The sequence below is a fragment of the Motacilla alba genome, chromosome 7 (genome assembly GCF_015832195.1).
Source record: "Motacilla alba alba isolate MOTALB_02 chromosome 7, Motacilla_alba_V1.0_pri, whole genome shotgun sequence".
In the NCBI taxonomy this organism is placed as follows: Eukaryota; Metazoa; Chordata; class Aves; order Passeriformes; family Motacillidae; genus Motacilla; species Motacilla alba.
In genome coordinates, this window is record NC_052022.1 from 24,571,615 (window position 1) to 24,591,095 (window position 19,481).

General features: G+C 39.9%; 2 protein-coding genes across 8 annotated transcripts in view; one reads left to right on the forward strand and one right to left on the reverse strand.

Moving 5' to 3' along the window:
* Positions 1-12,495, forward strand: part of NBEAL1 (neurobeachin like 1) — an 80,527-nt gene extending 68,032 nt beyond the window's left edge. For 4 of the 7 annotated variants that reach the window (XM_038143523.1, XM_038143522.1, XM_038143525.1 and 1 more), the window contains 4 exons: positions 420-536; positions 1,220-1,381; positions 2,434-2,582; positions 3,244-5,934. In XM_038143523.1, the coding sequence (XP_037999451.1) occupies positions 420-536; positions 1,220-1,381; positions 2,434-2,582; positions 3,244-3,517 (702 nt within the window). In that variant the 3' untranslated portion in view covers positions 3,518-5,934. The other 3 variants (XM_038143524.1, XM_038143526.1, XR_005257651.1) reach the window with 2 other exon arrangements.
* A 297-nt stretch (positions 12,496-12,792) lies between these two features.
* Positions 12,793-19,474, reverse strand: LOC119703533 (alpha-aspartyl dipeptidase-like). The gene is made up of 8 exons (XM_038143531.1): positions 19,341-19,474; positions 19,168-19,256; positions 17,994-18,068; positions 17,372-17,451; positions 15,854-16,027; positions 14,355-14,414; positions 13,523-13,605; positions 12,793-12,995 (listed from the first exon to the last, which is right to left on the reverse strand). Exons 1-8 carry the CDS (start codon positions 19,439-19,441, stop codon positions 12,917-12,919), a joined length of 741 nt encoding a protein of 246 aa, XP_037999459.1. The 5' UTR covers positions 19,442-19,474; the 3' UTR covers positions 12,793-12,916.
* Positions 19,475-19,481: the final 7 nt, after the last annotated feature.

The window sequence follows — 19,481 nt, forward strand, 5'->3', positions numbered from 1 at the left end:
TTTTAAGCTTGATTGTGAAGATAGTGCTTGATTCCAGGGTAAACTCTAAGAACTGGACAAGCCCAGATACTCAGGTGAAGAATGAATGTGTTGATGGGGTATGTGAACAGCTCCTGTTAGGCCTGCTCACTGTTGTCCTTGCACTCCTGGACACCTGCAGGGGTAGGAGGGAGTCAGCAAAGTAACATTGTCTCTCACACCCACGCAGTAACTACATGTTCATTCATTCTTGGGATTTCAGTGAGTGAGGTTCTGACGTGGAGGGTAATACATTGGTATTGGAGTGGTGAGTTATGCCTTTGGCTTTGACCTCTGTCAAATATACACCTCACACAACTGGTACTGAAGATACCAGAAGTTCATTTTTTGTTTGTCCTTCAGCTGCAAGAGAATGTTATTGCACTTTTTGTTACTCTCAGGGAGGAGTGCCTGTAGGCCTGGCACCTAAGCCATTACAGATCCTTTATGGGCACACTGATGAAGTTTCAAGTGTTGGCATCAGCACTGAACTGGATATGGCAGTGTCAGGATCCAGGGTAAGCACCTTTCTACTTGTCCTTTTTTTGCCTCTTCTCAACCAAACTGAAACCACATAAGGAGATTGAAGTTGATTAGGAATAGTAGAAAAACAGTCGCTATTTCACAGTCTTTTTCTTCAGCCTTGCTTTTCAGGAAGATATTTGCCATCCCTTTGCTGTCTGCTTAAATCAGACTGTCTCAAACTGCAGTGCACAGCATAGGCCTCACCTACTGTGTGGTGTTATTCTGCACAGATGAGCTTTAATATGTGTGGACTTTCTTGGAGATTTTAAGCTTCTCATAGCAGCAGTGTTCTGATTGTTTCTTCCCTGCTGTGTTAACCCTGGAGGTTGTGTGCTACTTGCTCATGTTCTGCCTTACTATACTGCACAGGCAGAGGCTGCTGAACTCTGGCTTTGTACTCCATGTAAAGCCTACTCATAAATGTGACCTGTGAAGTGGCTGATTTGCTGCCTATCTTCCCTCTTGCCCTGCTTGCATTTGTTTCTTTCATATGCCTATAGTACATGGTCTTGAGGGGAAGGCTTCTTTGAGCAGAGTTCCTAAGGCTCAGGAGTCCTTATCTCCCATTAAGGATTGAGGTGCATTCCAAGTATTCCCTGTATCCTGTGTGTGTACATTCTGGGTGTTGTGATAACTCTCTGCTGAGTGTCAACTGCCCTCGATGTGGTTGCTGCAGGATGGCACAGTCATTGTCCGCACTATTCGGAAAGGTCAGTACGTGAGGACTCTGCGGCCACCTTGTGAGAGTTCTCTCCTGCTGACTGTTCCCAATCTGGCTGTGTCCTGGGAAGGCCATATAGTTGTCCACACCAGCGTGGAAGGAAAGACTACTCTCAAGGTACTTAAGTTTGTGGAAAACCTCTGTTTCTGTCACTGAATATTTTAATCATAAGTCTATCTAACTTTATCTAATTTCCCGTAGTAATGAGGCTTTTTGAGTGTGCAGTATCAGTTTCTGTATTTTTTTAAATTTTGCTGGCCAATTCAAGTGAAATTTGATTAAAGGTAAGTGACAGGCATATTGTGCTCCTGTGATTTTTCATTAAAATCTCCAAACACCTGCAAGATGCTCAAGCATACATTAATGTATTATCCTAGGAGAGACACTTTGGACTGGAAAGCTAGGGGAAACAAGTTCCACTGTGCACAGGAACAGAGGCTTATAAGGAGAGCAGCAAGTTCTGAGTGCAAGATGCTCGGTGTCTGCAAAGGTTCTTAATTTGGGATTGGAGATACAGCTATAAGGTTGTGTCTCTTGAGTTGTGAAGTTGCTTTAATAATGGTAGAGCTGTTGTGATTTCTTTAAACATGGGAGATTTTTTGGAAAACAAATCTCTGATGTGGGCATAATAACTACATTAGGAAGATGGGGAGAGGAGAGATTCAAGGTTATGCCAGGCTGGAACAACTGAAAATGGTTTTGTTATTTGCATCTGTAATCCAGCAAGAAGTCATTGGCTTGTCTAGAAGATGCTTCTGGATCTAGCTCTGTGGAAATATGCATGTTTCCTTCTGCTTTTGGATTTGAGAGGGCAGGAGAGGGAGGGGGGTGGTAGCAAGGCTGAAGATGCATGCAATCTTGCTTTCTTCTTTCTTAACAAAAAATAGGGACGTGTCTATTAAATCCATGGATGTTTCCAGGAAATTTAGAATTGATTGAATGGACTACAACGTTACATCAAGAAGTAGCTTCAAAAACTTCCATACAGGACCTTACCTCCACACACATTGAGTGTGTGCTGCTCTTGCATCATTCAACAGGGAGACTATTGTCAGCATTGTCATCTGTGGGATGTTGCAGAGTTAGTGCCTTTTAATGAGCAAAAGATACAAGTACACACTCTTCATCCTATCAGTCCTCTGTGACATATTTATTTTTGATCTCTTCAGGATAAGAATGCATTACATCTCTATTCTGTCAATGGGAAGTATCTGGGTTCTGAGACTCTGAAGGAGGAGGTGTCTGATCTGTGTGTAACTGGTGAATATATCGTCATGGGCAGCTTGCAGGGATTTCTTTCCATACGGGATCTCTACAGGTAATGTACCAGCATTTTTACTGAGGTACAGATATGGAGGTTTATAGAGAAATGGCTGTGTGATAAACTTTGCTTGGTACTATAGGTGATAGCTGTTGCTTTTTTTGTGTTCCCGAAAAAAAATTGTTTCGGTGGAACTAAAATGTGGAGAAAAATAAAATGAGAGGTTGTAAGAGATCTCTTTCCTGCCAGACATTTATCCCAATTAAACACCTAGAACTGACAGGAGCAGCTGTCAGTTTGCAAACTGCTGTGATTAGTCACAGGGAGCTCAGCAATTGCAGGATCAAGCCTCACATAGTTCTGCACCGAGTTTTAAGCTACTGCTTAGCTTTGTAGAGCTCAATTGCTCCTCAGAATGGCAGGATGGGATGTTTGTCACTTATGCAGCTGTGGGACTAATGTCACTGTTTTTCAGTAAAAATGTCTTAGCTTACTGACTTAACTTATCCACATCTGTTCTTGTTATTGAAGCTCTATTTTGGGATAATATTAGATTCTTGGGATACAGTCAGACAATTGAAACTGCAGATTTTATCCTTGAGAAACTGTGTTTTATAGTGCATCTCGTGGACAGCAGTTTCACTTGCATGTGATTCTTTGCAGTATGTGCAAGCAAATACATGATTTATTTTCTCTCTGTGGTTTTTGTTCCTTTCAGCCTGAGTCTGAGCATCTCTCCCTTAGCCATGAGACTGCCAATCCATTGCATTTCTGTCACCAAAGAGTACAGCCACATCCTTGTTGGCTTGGAGGACGGCAAGTTGATTATCGTTGGTGTTGGCAAGCCGGCAGAGGTAAAACCCACCATCAAGAACTTTTTCTACCGAACAGTGGGAAGTTCACTTATTTCTGCTTTCCAGTTGAGCAAGAGGTCTCCTCTATGGCAGGGTAAATTTAAGAGCAAGTTTCAGTTTTCAGTGGGAAACAAATAACTTTTGAGACTGCTCTACTGAAAGTTCTGATTAAGAATCAGATGTGTATAGGGATCGCAGATGGGAAGCTCAGCTGGACTAACTTCCAGACTTTATCACTGACATCTGAATAAGCAAAGTCATAATAGCTAACCTTTTGTGAATGGGATAGTGTTGTCAGCCTCTTCTTGATGAAATAATTTTCCAGAAGAAAATTGGAAATGAAATGAGAGAGCAAGCTACTTTCTTTATTTTTTTTTTATGGTTTCTATCAGATATCTTTCAATATGCATTGACTGACATTGGGGAAAAAAGTATTACTTCTTTCTGTTGAGAGTCTCTAATGGCAAGGCACAGGGAATCACTTCTGTAGGTTCCCAATATGCTTGTGCTCCATATGGTGAATAGAAACTTGTTGGTCCTGCATATGCAATATCAATTACAGAGCATCCATCTCTCAAATAGATATGCCCAATTTTTCTTGTGCAAAACCATAGTTTTTGCTTTAATTACGTCTTATAATTACTTTCAAAGTACTTGAGTTAACTTGAAACTGCTTATTATCTTTATAACTCAATCTCTGTTGTGCTGCTATGTATTTATTTGAAAATGTGATTATCACTTTTGCATGATCTTTAGTACATGCTGGAAAAGGGTGTATTAATTCTATTTTATATTTTAAATGTGAAAACAGAGCAACTTTATTTGTCAGTATTTTTAAATTTTCTTGCTAGGGTATACATAGTTTAATATTGGAAAAATATTCACACAATGATAGTCTGATTTTGCTTGCACTGGATGTGATGGGGAGATTCCCATTGACTTTCAGTTTTCTATTGTAGAATTGAAAAAGAGCTGATTATTATGTGGTTAAACATATGGTTGTAACAGCAGTTTTAAAGCCACTGTCATTTCTAAGCTTCCTATTCCATAGAAAAGATCTTTTATAGGCTGAAATTTGTGTGTATCACTAGACTGAAGGCTTTTTGTTTTCTTATTTTCATTTTTTAATCACATCTATTTTTCTAACTATGCAGAAAGTGTTGTTTCAATGACTGGATTCCTTTTATGGTTATAAAGGCTTTCCAGTGACTTTTTCCCAGGATTTTCTGTTTACAGTTCAGATTATATGCAAGCTTAATATCCGTGTAAATAGATTTTTTTTTTTAACACAAACATATAAGGAACAACATTATGTCCCAGATTTTCTAGTTTTCTATAATGGCATCAATCAATATATTTGAAAAGTGTGTGTTTGTGTGGTGTTCTTTTGTTGAATGACTTATTTTGGAAGGAATGTGTTAATTCCTGGAACTTTATCTGTATCAAAGATGGTGTTGTAGTTCTGGCTTTCAGTGGTGATATTGATCCTTAGGACAGAGGATTGGATCCTTAGCACAGACTTGCTTTAATGTGCAAAAAGTGAAATGCTGCTTGCTATTAAGATTGGCCTTTAGTGTTTCTGCACTGGCAGTTTCTAATATGGAGTATAATAAATGCTTTTGTATTTTTAACAATTACTTTGCTGTTTTGGATGTTGCAGAAGTCTGGGCAATTATCACTTGTCAGTGTTAATCCTGGTCAGTGCTGTGCCTTTTCTAGAACACTGCTGCTGTGCTGATACAGCTCAGAAGCAGGTAACATTTGTAGTAGTAACTGTGAGGAACTGTTCTCAAACTTGTGAAGGCATGGATCTTATTTACTGAACTCCAAGGATTTTCAGAACCTAATCAGCTGCCAGGCTGATCACTACTGGCCAATCATCAACCTTGTGCTTAGGTAATGAAGAGTTTCTTAAAAACTGTTGTCAGATTGTAGACCTTCCAGATGCTGGATTTAATATGGCCTCTGGTTGCTTGTTATCCATCTTATCCTATGAAATACTCACTATGAATTACTTCTGCTTTAAACATTCCTCTGAGCACTTCACCCAGGATCTTTGGAAGACGGTATAAATTTGATACCAGGAGATAACCTTTCTCTTTTTCCTTTATTCTGCTGTCACTGTCCTGCATCTTGGCTATTTTTCCCCCCACTTCTATCAATTTCTGTTTGAAATCTCTGAAATAAAATGTCCTTTCTTCTCATTTAGTTCATTTTTGCTTGGCATTCACCTCTTCTTTTCTCTTCCTATCAAAATAGCAATCTAAACACTCTAAGCCGTTTCAAGTAGGTTAAGCATATAAGTACACATTAGTGGGAAATATCCCTTTAAGTGTTCAAATTCATAGAAGACTGTGGTTAGTGTTTTGTGTCTTGTTTTTTGTCAGTCCCAAGAATAATCCCTAAGTGTAACTTTTAGTTTATTTTCAAGTAATTTTTGTTGGTATATTTTGTTTATGCAGTACATTGTAGTGTCTGCATTTCACCAGATTCAGTGTCTGAATTCTTTTTTAATTTATCCACCTTATCCCTTCCCCCTCCTTTTGTTTCTCTGAATTACTTTTAAACAGATGCGCTCAGGTCAGCTTTCCCGAAAGCTGTGGGGATCAAGCAAACGGCTCAGCCAGATTTCATCAGGAGAGACTGAATATAACACTCAAGATTCCAAGTGATTGCTGCTTCTACATTCTCTCATGGATTCCAGAAAAATATTTAATCTTTTGGTCACTTTAGATGTATAAATATGTAATTAGGGCTTTGGTTCTGAAGCCCTTTAATTCTTATTGATGAAGAACTTACGGTAGAGGTATAGTAGTAAGCATATGTACTCATGCAAGTTAGCCTGCTTGCATATTTGTCCTTAACTGTGTTAACTTGTTCACAGCAAAATCCCTCTCTCAACAGCTGCTAAAACTGTGTTTTGGGCGGGCTAAAAAAATCCTAAACCATCCCCCCCGAAGTCTTCAAACCCCCGGATTACTAATTGAATTTAAGATAAGTAGCATTTGATTTAAAGCTGAGTAGGGCCAGATGCTCCTTGATAACAAACAAGGTATTTGACTTTGCTTTGACAGCACTGTTATTTCCCAGTAAATTACAACTCTGGTACTTGCAATGGTTGGACTCAGAATTGAATAGATGATGGTTACGACCTCCTCAATACGTTTGTTAGCCTAATGAACTTTATTACAGTTTGTTTGTGTAAATGGCTATTGCTCTCTTCTTTTGTGTAGTTCCAGTTTTAGGCTGTTCTGCAAGGAACATCTGTGTTGCACTACTTTATCAGAAATTGTTTTAAGTACAGACATGAATAACTTCAAAGGAGTTGGAGGTGGTGAAGGAGCTGAAGGAGGTAGGAAATATTGCTGCTGAAAATTATTTATATTGTTAAGTAAACTTAAGACATACACCAAGAAATCCCATTTATATATTTAACATCTTGCAGAAATACCCAGGAAGACTCATTATCTATTGGTCAAATATCAATCTGCTTCATAAGTAAGGCAACTTCTGCAAACAAAAGATACATTTCCACTGCAGAATCATTATGCAACATTGCAGCACAATTCAATTAAAAATAGCACCTGTTTGTTTCTTGGCTTAGTATTCACCAAACCAGGTGTTAGCCGTATTTTTTTTCTGTAAAAATACACAGGAAAAAACGGATGATACATCCATTTTCAAAATGCATTTAAGACCTGGTGAAAGAAAATACCAGATCCTTATGTGTGCTCTATCAAATTTCTTACTATGTTTTGGAGAAGCCATTACTGATTATTTTTTTTGTTTTTGTTTAGCAATACATGATGATAGAAGGGTGTGCATTTTCCTATCAATCTGATATTTTTCTAATGTTACTGATTGAAATTATAAACTCTATACTGTAAGAAAAGCTGCGTGCTGAGGGAAAAATACAAATTTCCAGATCAGCGTGCGAAGGTCTGTGTGTATGTGTATATATGTGTGTGTGTGTGTATATATGTATATTCATGTATGTATTAAAAGAAGAAAATCCCATGGGGTGAGGGGAGCACAGATACAAGGCAGGTGTGATTGTTAGCTAGTATGATCCCTTTTGGGTCACCCTTTCTTCCCTCTACCATTGCTTTTCTTGTTATTTTTTATTTATTTATTGAAATGAATGTGTGTTGTATCTCTCATAAATGTTATCATATATTCCCTGTGGCTGGGGAGTTGTTGAACTACCTGAGGAACATAATGAAATGAGATTATACATTAACTTTAAGCACAATATTTATTGACTTTATAGAAATAATAATATCTCCTTACCCTGCTAAAGGATAATCTTTACAAGTTGTGTTAGTTTCATTCAAACTGATTTCTCCTCCTCACTTTCTTTACTGGAAAAAAATCCCTCTTGATGGCTGATTGGTCTACTTTGTAAAGAAAGCTGTGTTGCATTTTCTTAACTTTTGTAAATGAAATAATAAATCAGATTAGTAAACAAGTGGGTCTATGCATAGTTGCAATATTCTGCCTAATCACTGTGACAGACTGGATTGTCTGGAAAGTTAGGAGAAAATAAGAATTATTTTCCTGAGTCACTTGCCAAGAGAAGATTAAGCTTCCAGAAGTAGAGTGGTGTGGGTTTTTTCATAATCCACATATGTAAAATGTAAATTAACCCACATCCCATATTTTCAAATAAGCTGTAGAGAAGTGAAAAATACTATTTTTAATCAATTACCTATCCAGTAAGAATACTGAGGATACTGTGGAAGTATTAAGTTTGTCCATGAGAATGTGAAGTTGTGTTTGTCCATTATGATTTCATGAAGAAGGGATTTCAGGGGAGCTCTTTGTAGATTAAAGTATTTCAGCTCAGAACGTGAGAACACTCTTTCTGTGTTATGGGAGGTTGAAAACACTCAGTTGGGGCATGGAATTGATGGGTTTTATAGGTATGCAGTAATGTTGTGTTTAAATGCTTAGACAAGGCTGTGTTTGTTTGGAGGGGAAGGGGACAGGAAATTATAATGTTTTAGGCTATGAGAATGAAGTGGAAAAAGGGAGATAGGTCTTATGTAGTGTTTGGTGGGAGTACAGTTTTCTTCTTGTCACTTGCACAGAGGGGTTTGTATAAGCATTTTAAAGCATCCTACTGTGGGTTAGGTACGTTTATACAACAGGTGACTTAACATTTTTCAATATTAAAGAATAATGAATACAGTGTGTCAGTTTAAGTAAAATATCATGTTGCAATAATTGAAATAATTTATGATTAAGACCTTTGACATTTGAATATCACCATTTCAGTGCATCACAAGCACTGGGTGATCATCACAAATACCTGGGACGGGTTTCAATGTGGACAGTTCTTGGGCTCTCAAACTCAAGGCTAGTCTGTGCTCAGTACAAAGCAGCAGCAGCAGAATGAGGAGGAGTCAGGTGAGTGCTGAGCTCTGCTGCTTTATGCCCCAGGTAGAATGGCAACATCCATGGCCTTTGGATCTGAGATCTGCTCCTTGGAGTGGGAGGTGTGCACCAGCACAGCTTGTCATCCTTGCCAGAGGCCATCTGGAAGGACCTCCATAGCTGTGAAGGTTTGCACTTTGCCTTTGTTTAAAACCAGCTTTAAATAATAGAGGAGTCGTAAGTATGAGCATTAGTATATTGTTTCTTCTAGGTTTAACTTATTTGCATAAAGAGTAGACAATAATGTTTAAAAATAGAAAATAATTCTTCTGATCACCTGTTTAGTCAGTTGAATTGCAGTCTGTTATGCAGTGCACTGTGAATTGGTGAACTGACTTTCATAATTCTTTGATTTCCTCCAGTCAATAAAGCTTAGAATCCCGTTTTGTTTTTCAGGTAGTATTGGTGAAATAAGATTCTCCCTTGGTTTTGTTCAAAGGTTTGTTTAAGTGTAAAAAGTAAAGTTTTGAGATTATAGGATTCCAATGAGGAATTTAGAACAAACAAGTCTTAAGTGACATTTATTTCATAGCACTACATCTGTCAAGATCTTCTTTGTGATATCTTCATACGTTTAATTTTTGGAACAACTCTAGTAATATTTATCAAAGTTTAACATATGCTTACCTTTGAAAATGAGTAAGTAGGAGTGTAAATATATATCTCTAAAAGAAACTGAAAACTGACCTACTTTTCATACCTGTATATAAATGAGATTAAGTAGTTAGCAGTATTAACTTCTTTGTAGCAATTTTGAACTTGCGTACCAAAGGGTATTTAGAAGACAGATCTCCTTTATTTCAAGTAAAATGTTTATTAAATTTCTCTAAATCAATTTACTTATAATTCTTGATAGTATTTTTAGTTGTCTTTTTAGCTATAGTGAAGAATCCCATCTAGTCTTTGCTGGGTTTGAGCTATACAAGCATACAGAAAGTGAAATGCTCTTCAAGTTAGCATCTGACTGAGGCAGATTTTTCTGTAACCAGTATACTTACCCATTACTCACTCATAGGGTATCTAGAAACCATGTCTTCTATCATCCATGTACCTTACCAGCACAACATCATAATCCCTGTCCTAAAGTAACTGCATTTGTCCTGATGGTTAAGACACATTGTGGAAATTGGATTTTCTCAGGAAAATAATTGTTTGATACTAAAAAGAGTAAAAAAAAAGAAAAACGAAACCAACAAAACTACCCCCAACCCCCACCACTTCCCCTCCAAAAAAACCCCAAACTTATCCACATCCATATTACAATTGTTTGATATAAATTAATAAATAATTGATATAAACAAATTTTTCCCCTCTGGCATATTATCATGCATATTATCTCACAAAACAGGTTTATCAATCTTTACAGGCTTTAAATGGCCAAATCAATTGACTGTCTTATAAGGATCCTCTTGAAAGTTGTATTTCTTTGTCCTTTAAATGAGTGCAAAGAACTAAGTTTCTGCACTGGAAAAATTCTTTAACATAGTCCTGCAGGAATGGTAAATTTATTTTTGTAATGCTCAGATTCGGTAACTCCTGCTTTAGTCAATGGGAGCTGTATACCTCACTTCCCCAAACCATGTCTTCCTCCTCCCCGTTTCCTTTGCAAACCCTTCCCAATCTTAATTAACAAAATCATTAGCAAAGAAAGTAAAGGAACCAAATGCGGCACAAAGCTCTTACTGCGTATGTGTAATTACTTGAAAATCTGTATCTATATACAGATTGTAGAATGGCAGGGAGCTTCAGAGCTAGAAGGGGTGCAGAGATGTCGACCTCCTTCTGCCCCTATATTGACAGTGTCTGTAGACACATGCTCTGTATTGTCACCTGAAACATTCCTGTCTTCCACTGCTAAAGACACCTTGCTGTCTATGTTAAATGCTGAGCTGAGGTACTGTGAATATTTTTTTTCCCTTTCAAAGAATTAAAAAAAAGCGTGCACATTAAATGCATACCCTAAAGTGAGCCTAGGGCCTGATCTAATAAATACTGTTATGTGAAAGCACTACATAGGGTTGTATTTATTTGAATGGAAATTCAAGCATGTGCTTCAGTGCTTTCTAGGTCTTTTTATTCTTTCTGACTTAAAAGCTGTGTTGGTTTTGGCTGCAAACATGACACTTGTTGGTAGTCTCTTTTTGGGGAGAGAAGTTTCCATGGTATCATATACATGTGGGTTCATTGTACGCCAATGTTAGAGTCCACTGAAGTGTTTGGAAGGTGTCTTTCCTTTCATTCCAAAGAGCCAATCTTATTATTACTAAATTGCCCTTGTAAGCATATACTTTTGAAGGAAGCAAGTTTTCTAAAAAGCTACTGCATTAAAAAAAAATATTTGAAATTTGGTAAAATGCTATTGTTCCCTTCTTCAGTGTTATGGATATCAGATGCCTGAATGTAAAAATGCCTGAATGGCACCATAGCATGCTCAGCATTTCAGTTGAGTGACATTCACCTGACTGCAGTCTTGAACCCCATAAGTGAGGAGCTGCTTGCAGTGTTTAGTCCGAGGTAGCCTTTGTTCAGTTTTAACTCACCTTTTTCCTGTGCATCTGTGGAACAAGACTGGCATGTCTTTCTTTAAGTTATCATTTACCTATGTGGTCCAAATAAAATAGGTGTTTCACTTGTTTTCAATAGAGTTCCTTCAGTGTGTGTTCTTCCTAGTTTTGTCCATTGGACTTGAGAAATTTGGCAGGTATTTCCAGAGTTCAGGTCTATGGTTATACTCAGCACAGACATAATTTCATCATACATCTTCTGTCCCAGAAGCATGATTGTCAGTATAGATTATGGTTTAAAGCTGCTGAGGGTGTTTTGAGATCGGAATATAAAACATTCAGCCATATATATTGTAGATCTAACTGAACTTGGAGGCCACTTGTTTATTTAGCTTCCTATCTAGTCAGTATTTTCCTCTCAAGGGAGCCGTATTTTTTGCCTTGAAATAGCTTTAAAATAAACTTTAGTCTTGCACCTGACAGTACTACTTTAGTCTATGCAGCAGTGAGCCGCTTCTTAAAGAAAGCCATGAGGGGAAAAAAGAATTCAAGAAAAACTTGCAATATGTATTCTGATTCTACAGGAGCAACTTAGGACAAGATTAGAGAAATGCTGCATGTGAGACTTACCTCACTTTGGTCAGTGTTTTGATAGAAGCTGTGATGCTACTCAGTTTGCCTGATGAATTTTTACTGAAGCTAATCAGGGGGTGGAAGCAAAGGCCTTACAGCAAAGTTAACCATATCTTCTGATAATTCTTACAGATTGTGCAATTACGTGATTACAAATGGATCTTTAAATGCCAAAAAATGCCTTTTTAAAGAGTTAAATGTTAGGTCTGAGGAGTGTTGGAAATAGCTACTTTCAGAAATAAGCCTTCAGGCACTGTAATGAATTTGTTGTCTGTCTTCTGTGCAATATCTTTTTCCCTCTGGGTGCTTTAAGAGTATACTGTATGTCTTACTTTGTTTTGATCAATATGTTTGAAGAGTGTGTATATTGGCTAATGATGGATTTTTTCCTGTACAGCATGGTGGAAGATGTTTTAAAATTTTGCACTTTTCTAGGATTTGCAAGTTTGTAACCTGAAAATTTTTAACATGCACACTTTTGTACATAATTAGCATTGTATATATTTAACATGAGTCTGAAGCAAATAAAAGTAATTGAATGCATAACTTCTCCCTTTATTAATAGCACAAAAATTAAACGAAGTGTGGGAGTACACTGAATGAACAATTCTTTTATGTAGCAGGTAGAAGTAGGCAGTGGGAACAGCTGACTCAGTGTCCTGTCTTAATTGTGTTAAGGCAACTTTTTTTTTTTTTTGTGGGGAAGGAATCAAAGTGGACATGTGAATGTATAAGCCCCTTCAAGCTTTGAATAGCTATGATTCTCCAAGTATTGCAATAAAAAGTGTCTTTTTGCTGGGAAGGAGGTGTCTGAAGCATGCGTTGAGGAAAACAGTCCACTAATGCATATTCAACTTTATTTATACAGCTGAAGTACCCCACCCACTCTGGGACAACAAGCATCTCTTTCCTTTTTCCTCATTGTCTTCCCTATATAGTAACTTTTGCTGCAGAATACGGAAGGCTATGGATTCAGGGCATTGCTGTCAGTCAGGAGGAAACTGAAATCTGTTCCAGGCTCATGTTCAGTTGGTTTCTTACCCCTGCAAACAAGAGAAACCATCCTGTGAGCTTTAATGGGAGGTGGGACTACTCTGCTCCTGTCTGTTACTAGGGATGGTTCAAGGCACCCTTATTCTGAACAAGCAGAGTTTTGACTGCATCATGTGACGTGTTTTGGATTTCTTAATAAAGTCCGTGTAATTCTAGATACGGATTCCCTTGTTCTGGAGTTCAGTGCATTAGGGCCAAATTGGCATTTCCCTGGCTTTCAATAAAGGAGCTGACTGTTGGGGCTCTTTCTGTAAAAGGTAACTAGAATTTGGAAACATAAGCAGCAATGGATGCAGTGCCAAAGCACGCACTGGGTTAGTCAGGCATCCTTTGGAGTGCTGTCATGCTGCTGGCTCCTTCGGAGCATTAAACAGTGCTCACATTTTCCCCAAAGAGAAATGGAACCAAGGGATTAAGTAATTTCTGATGGAGGGACAGGCAGCAGTGCCAGGAGTCTAATAGAAGCCTCTCTTCCTTTCTGTCTGAAGGAGGATATCAATGCAAGTGATGCATTTACCTCAAAAACAGACGTGCTCCTGTCACTCCTTGCAGCGTGGCTTTATCTCCTTCCACTAACAGCATCGTACCTTCCCGCAAGCCCTGGTGGAGGTGGAAACATTTAAAATTATTTTCAAGCTATGTGAAAGGGTAGAATGCTTGTCACAAGCAGGCCAGTCTCAGTGGCACCCTGACTACAGACTAAACCTTCTCGCTTACCTAACAAAGAGGTAAAGACAAAAATAGGTGAGTTATCTTGTTTTAGAAGTTGATTTTCTTATTTATTTCAGTTTTCACTCTTAAAGGAGAAACCATTAAGGAGGAGAGGAAACTGGTTTTTTTTCCCACAGTTATTCTTAGATCCAGTTTGGGTTGAGCAACAGCCAGCTGGATTTGTTAGTACACAAACTTTATAGTACAAGATCAAACACAGGGACAGGAAACATAGAGGTCCCACTTCCCCAGAGAGACATAATGAAATTACGTATACACTACTGAATATGCAAATTCAGAAGTTATTACAAACATTAAAGTTAGGAGTATCTGCAAAAAGATTAAGGGGGAGTTTTTAGCATCTGCATACACACCACCCCCAACACCCAATATATGGTGGTCAGAGCTGCCTAAAACAGGGTTGAGCAACACTAACAGGAGTATGCATTTCATTGGCCCTAATCCATTTTCTACAATGAGCAATATCCAAGGCTCAAGCTCTTAACAAGAATACAATTAGCATTCCAATCCATGATTCTGTAAGGCTTGACAGGCAAGGAACCCACACTGAGAACTAGCATGAATGCATTTAAAATGTTTATCATGCTCCAGCTTTCTGATGGAGAACTTCTACTCACCAGAACTGGAGGGGTGTTTGGTTCTTCATGATACTGGCGGATTCTTTCCTCTCTTGTCTCCTGCAATAATGAGCACAGATTTAGCTTCCCAGGCCATAAGGCAGGACTTGGAGCTATCCAGGCAACATGACATCAAACAATTTCATAACATTAAACAAAGCAGGCACTTCCCCTCAAGCAGAATGGTATGGCAGGATTGACTCTATTTAATAGACAGGTGTTTTACCCTTCATCACTAGCAGCAATTTACTGCAGGCTGATCAAACAGAACTACACAATCCCAACCCTAAAAAGCCTTAAAACTTACTTCCACTCAATTAATCCATGTTTTTTTTTTTTTCAATTAGTACTATCTCTGTGTGCAGAGATAGTACTAATACTACCAGGAAGGCGGTAGAAGCAAATGCCTGAGGTGCCACCTTTGTGAAAGAGAGTAGTGAATCGTGGATTTTCAGTGATTAAGTATTTGCTTGTTTGTCTTCAAGTAGGTACTACACTGAAGAATTTCCTTCTGTGAACAGCTCTGTCATGTTTCCTGAGGTTTGCTGCTGAACTGAGCAACAGTAAAGAAACAAAAACATAGGAACATAGAAGGGACTTAGTACAGCACAGGGCTTCCAGCCTCCTCTGAGAGAAAGAACAAAAGTTATTTATAGGGAAAAGACTGCCTGCTTCTCTAGTGACAAGCTGATTAAATGAATACCTGCAACTTCATCTAAATTCTAGAAGCATACCCATCTCTTCACCCATCTAGAAGCATCCACCATCTCTTCATTGTTCCCTAACTCTTAACTTCCTCTAACCATGAAATTTTGATTACAAGGAGGAAAGTATTTAGGTTGTTAAAAGGTTGTTTCAGATTGCTCCCTGAGGAATTAGCTGACTTGCGATTTCAAGAAGGAGCTCCTCCCCACTGTATGGAAATCTGTCTTTGTGCTTGATGCCTGAAGTGTTCTTCTATCAGCTGTACTAGTGCATGTGCTTGCTCTTACTGGACATTACAGGCTGTGCTCCCTGCAAGGACACCAGTGCCCAGGTATGTTCTCTCACAACTGTTTGAATCTCAGGATCTCCCTGTTCTGATTATTTCTTCAGACATTTAGATATTTAAGCCTCTTAATCTAGGTTTAAGTTAGGGCTTCCCAAGCAGCAGGTAAGACAGAACCACAGTGCTTTGCATCTTAACACTTCAGGTTTATATTTTCTTTTTTAATTCCTGTATTCCATGCCAGATATCCAGCATTTCAACAGTATTTCAAACATTGCAGAGCTTCTGTTTGTGAAAAACACTTTGTTCAGTAATACTGTTGCCAACTCCTCTCCCCAAGCAAAGTTAAGTTTTAGTAGAAAGTGAAGTGTTACTGCCTCATTGGCATTTCCAGTTTCTCTAGGGAGCAGCTGTTTGACATTCTATAGCTTTGTAAGGCCTCAAAAAATGCACACTGTTTTTACTCCTCCACACCCTAGTTACTGTGTTAGTTCTGGTGTGCTTTACTTACACCCATGTGAGTTCTTTTAATGTCTGGGTCCAGGTAGTGGGGGTTAATATTAAAAGGAACTAATCCTAGAGCCTGTAGGGAAGGTGGATAAACAATTGGCATGTCATTGGTGGTATTGATGCTGACAGTAGCAACGTTGGTTCCTGCGCTGGATCCCATGTAAGGAATCCCATCCTGAAAGACAAAAGCAATGATCAGTCTGCAGCACCACCACTAGAAACTCAATTTAATACCATCTTATATCAATCTCAGAAACCCATCAGTCAGATCAGACTTAATCCTTCCAGTTCCTCTCACTGCTAGCTTTACAGGTGAAAAGCAGAACAAGAATTCAGGTTCTAAGGCGGGCAGTTGCTTCTCTGTGTCAAAGAACTAACTGCTGCCTGCCTTGTACTCACAACACTGTGACCCCCCCAAGACAGAGTTTACCAGGCTGTCAGTGCATGTTGAACTTTGCTATTAAGAGGAGAGACTTGCCTCTATTGCAGTTACAGGAAATATCTGAACTGGCTTTTAACTAGCATCTGGAGAGAGCAGGCCATCAGAAACTCAGTACAATGTTGTCACAGCATCAACTTACCAGAACCGTGACCAGTTTAGTACTGTTTAGCTGTTAGTACTGAGTACCATGCTGTACATAGAAGAATGCCACACAAATATGGAAGTATACAGGTAATGCTGAACAATTTGTAAAAACAGAGCTGTCTTGAGACAACTGGTGGTAGTATAACCAAGTAGCTATCCAGACTTAACTGGTATTTGGGCATTTTCTGGCTTTCATTCCCACAACAGATGTTGAATTTCTATATATTAAGATGAGCCTAGTAACCTTTATTCTTGGCAGCTGGCCTTACTGTGGCTTGTATAAATCTGCATAAAGTCATTTGCAGTTCCACATTGTTAGGGAACACCTTGCTTCTGTTCTCCTCCAAAGATGGTGTATCTTTGCTGTGCCTTATGAGATTCACCAGCTGGACTGGTGCTGCTGACCAGAGGGGCTCAATGGCACTCACACTTCTCAGCTCCAAGGAGACACAAGAATTATGTAATTTTCAACATCAACAGGACACTGTCTAAAAGGCATATATGGATCTAAACATTATCACCAGTTTTATTAGCAGATAACCTGCAGCATGAACACAACTATATCAACAAGATATGAGCATCTCAAGCTGAAAAACAGGGTTTCTGGACATAGATTAAATCCTGCACTGGTCTTTGGACTGGTATTTTGAGGAGTTTACTTCTAGGGTTCTATGCAGCATTGTACATCCCAAGGTCTTGCAATCCAGCATCTAGAAAACTGCTCTAGGAAGACAGATTGCTGACCTTAAGTCTTTTCAGTGACTCAATGACAGCCTTATTTGGCCATGGTTTTCAGTTCACCAGGTTGTTTGAGATGGCTCAACATCTGAAGTATATTAGAGGCAAAAATGCAGAATCAGCTTGGATTTGTCTGAACAAAAGCTCATGCATGAGATCCAGCCATTCAGACTTGGCCAGAATCTGTAGTTTTACCTCAAGAACTCTCTTCCTGATCTCATGTATCAGACTGTTGTCGTAAAGAGCTTTCAGGAGACGGAATGTGTTCCCACCTCCTGCAGAAAGAAAGTTCAGCTTATTATCATGCTTTCACCATCAGTTTTAATTGAAGCCTTTACAAACTCAGCAGGTACTATGAGTTCTATGCTTTATTCAGGGCAGTATCCTGCTTTGAGAAGCAGTAAAACCAGAAGCTGCAGAAGAATGGTCACGGGGCATGCCATGGGCATGCCCTGAGTCATCCTTGTAAGGCTGCCACTGTCTGACAGTGACCTCTCTTCCAATACCCAGGACCATGGTGGTAGGACTAGAACTTCTTGGGCTTGCTAAAGTGATGATACAGCTGTTATGATCATGTTTTTACACTGAGGTACTGTTCAAAATAATAATTTGAAATTTACTGGAGATGTTCCATTAATAAATCTACTTCCCAGCCCACCACTAAATTTAGGGTCTTAGGGCTCCCAGTTATTGTCTTCTGTAGTTTCTAATTACTAGCCCTAACTGCTTAATTGTTGGTCTTCTTCTGCCACCTCTGAGCAGGACTAATCCAGTGTCCTATATAAACCTTCACTGGGGAGTAAGAAGTAAAACTTACCAATAAATATTGCTTCAGATTTCCTTACGGCTTCCACTGGATCGCAGGATTCATGAATGCTGTCCAGCCCATAACCTTAAATGAAAAAGTATTTACCCATACAATGTCAGTTTGGTGGAAGAATGGGATATGTTCCATCCCTCCCTGCCCACCTCCTCCAACCCTGAGCCAAATATCTCAACCAGGGAAATTTCAGAGAACTCCACAATGTAAAACAGACTGTAGATCCTATATTAGTGCAGGGCTTCAGCATCCAGCTGTACAGAAAGAAATGTTTGTTTTGTGGAGATATGCACTCAGCATCTAGGAGCAGAGCATTTCACTCAGCAGGTGCAGGCCAAGGCACAATATCCTGCTGAGCATTGCCAGGTAACTAGAAAATGAGGAAAAAGCTGTTAGTCCTCAGCTTGGCTATGCTGAAGTCTGACAGGATGTGTTGGTTCTAGCACTGCTTGTGCAAATACCTGATCTGAGTACTGTTTCTGTTAAAATGTCTGACTTTGATAGATTCACTGAGTACAGGAAGTTTCAAGAGAGACAGAAGAACATAGGCATTTGATAGCAGCAATCTTCCTGCAAGTCAAGGAGCAAAGTGTGCTGCCCAGGCAAGTGAGTACTGATTATTACTACACTAACGGGTCCAAAGTTACCCTTAACAGTGATAGATACTAGGTGGTGGTCTTGCTGTAGACTGCTCTGCAGAGATCTTTGCTCCAAGCAAAGTTCAGCTGCTGTCCATCATGGAACCGTCTGGCTCCTTGATGTGCTTTAAGTAATGGTCTTCACTTAAAACCAGTGGCTTGAGCAGAGGTTTAAGATATATGGGAAGAAATGTTCCCTCATGTGATTAAGAAGGATAAAAAAATGCCACTTAATAGTTAGGGATAAAACCTTCCTCCCTGGAGTGGGCAGAAGTGTTTGCAGCAGGATTTCCTCTGGAGAACCCTAAAACATCTCCTTCCGGGCAGAAGTCTGTAGCCGACTCCTGCTGCTCAGTGCCCTTGCTGCCCGTACCGCTGCAGCCCGTTCCAGCCCAGCCCAGCCCGTGTGCCCCGCGGGCCGCAGCGCTGCCGTCCCGGGCCGCTCCGTGCCCGCACGCTGCTCCCCGTGCCCGGTGCCGGCCCGGCAGCGCCCGGCACAGCCGCCGTGGCCGCAGCAGCCAGGCCGGCCTTACCCAGGCTTTCAAACTTCTCCCTGGCCGTGCGGGCGTAGGCGTCGCGGTCGTGCAGGGCGTAGGGGATGAACAGCACCCGCTTCACCTTCCTGGGAGAAGAGACAGGGGAGAGGGCGGTCGGCGCGGCGGAGGCGGGGGCCGGGCGCGCTCCCGCAGCCCCGCACGGCGCTTACTGCCCGAGGAAGCTCTGGATGTGCTGCTGGCAGTGGCCCAGGTACCCCCCTCCGTGCAGGGTGGAGTTGGAGATCAGCAGCAGGCGCCGCGGGCCCCCCATGCCGAGCTGAGCCGAGCCGAGCCGTGCTCCCAGCCCAGCC

Excerpts from the sequence above, each read along its gene's own strand:
- LOC119703533 (XM_038143531.1), bottom strand. The coding sequence starts at position 19,441 with ATGGGGGGCCCGCGGCGCCTGCTGCTGATCTCCAACTCCACCCTGCAC. Across the intron at positions 19,257-19,340 it reads ATCCAGAGCTTCCTCGGGCA|GAAGGTGAAGCGGGTGCTGT; the intron begins GTAAGCGCCGTG and ends CTCTTCTCCCAG. Across the intron at positions 17,452-17,993 it reads ATCTGAAGCAATATTTATTG|GAGGTGGGAACACATTCCGT; the intron begins GTAAGTTTTACT and ends TTCTTTCTGCAG.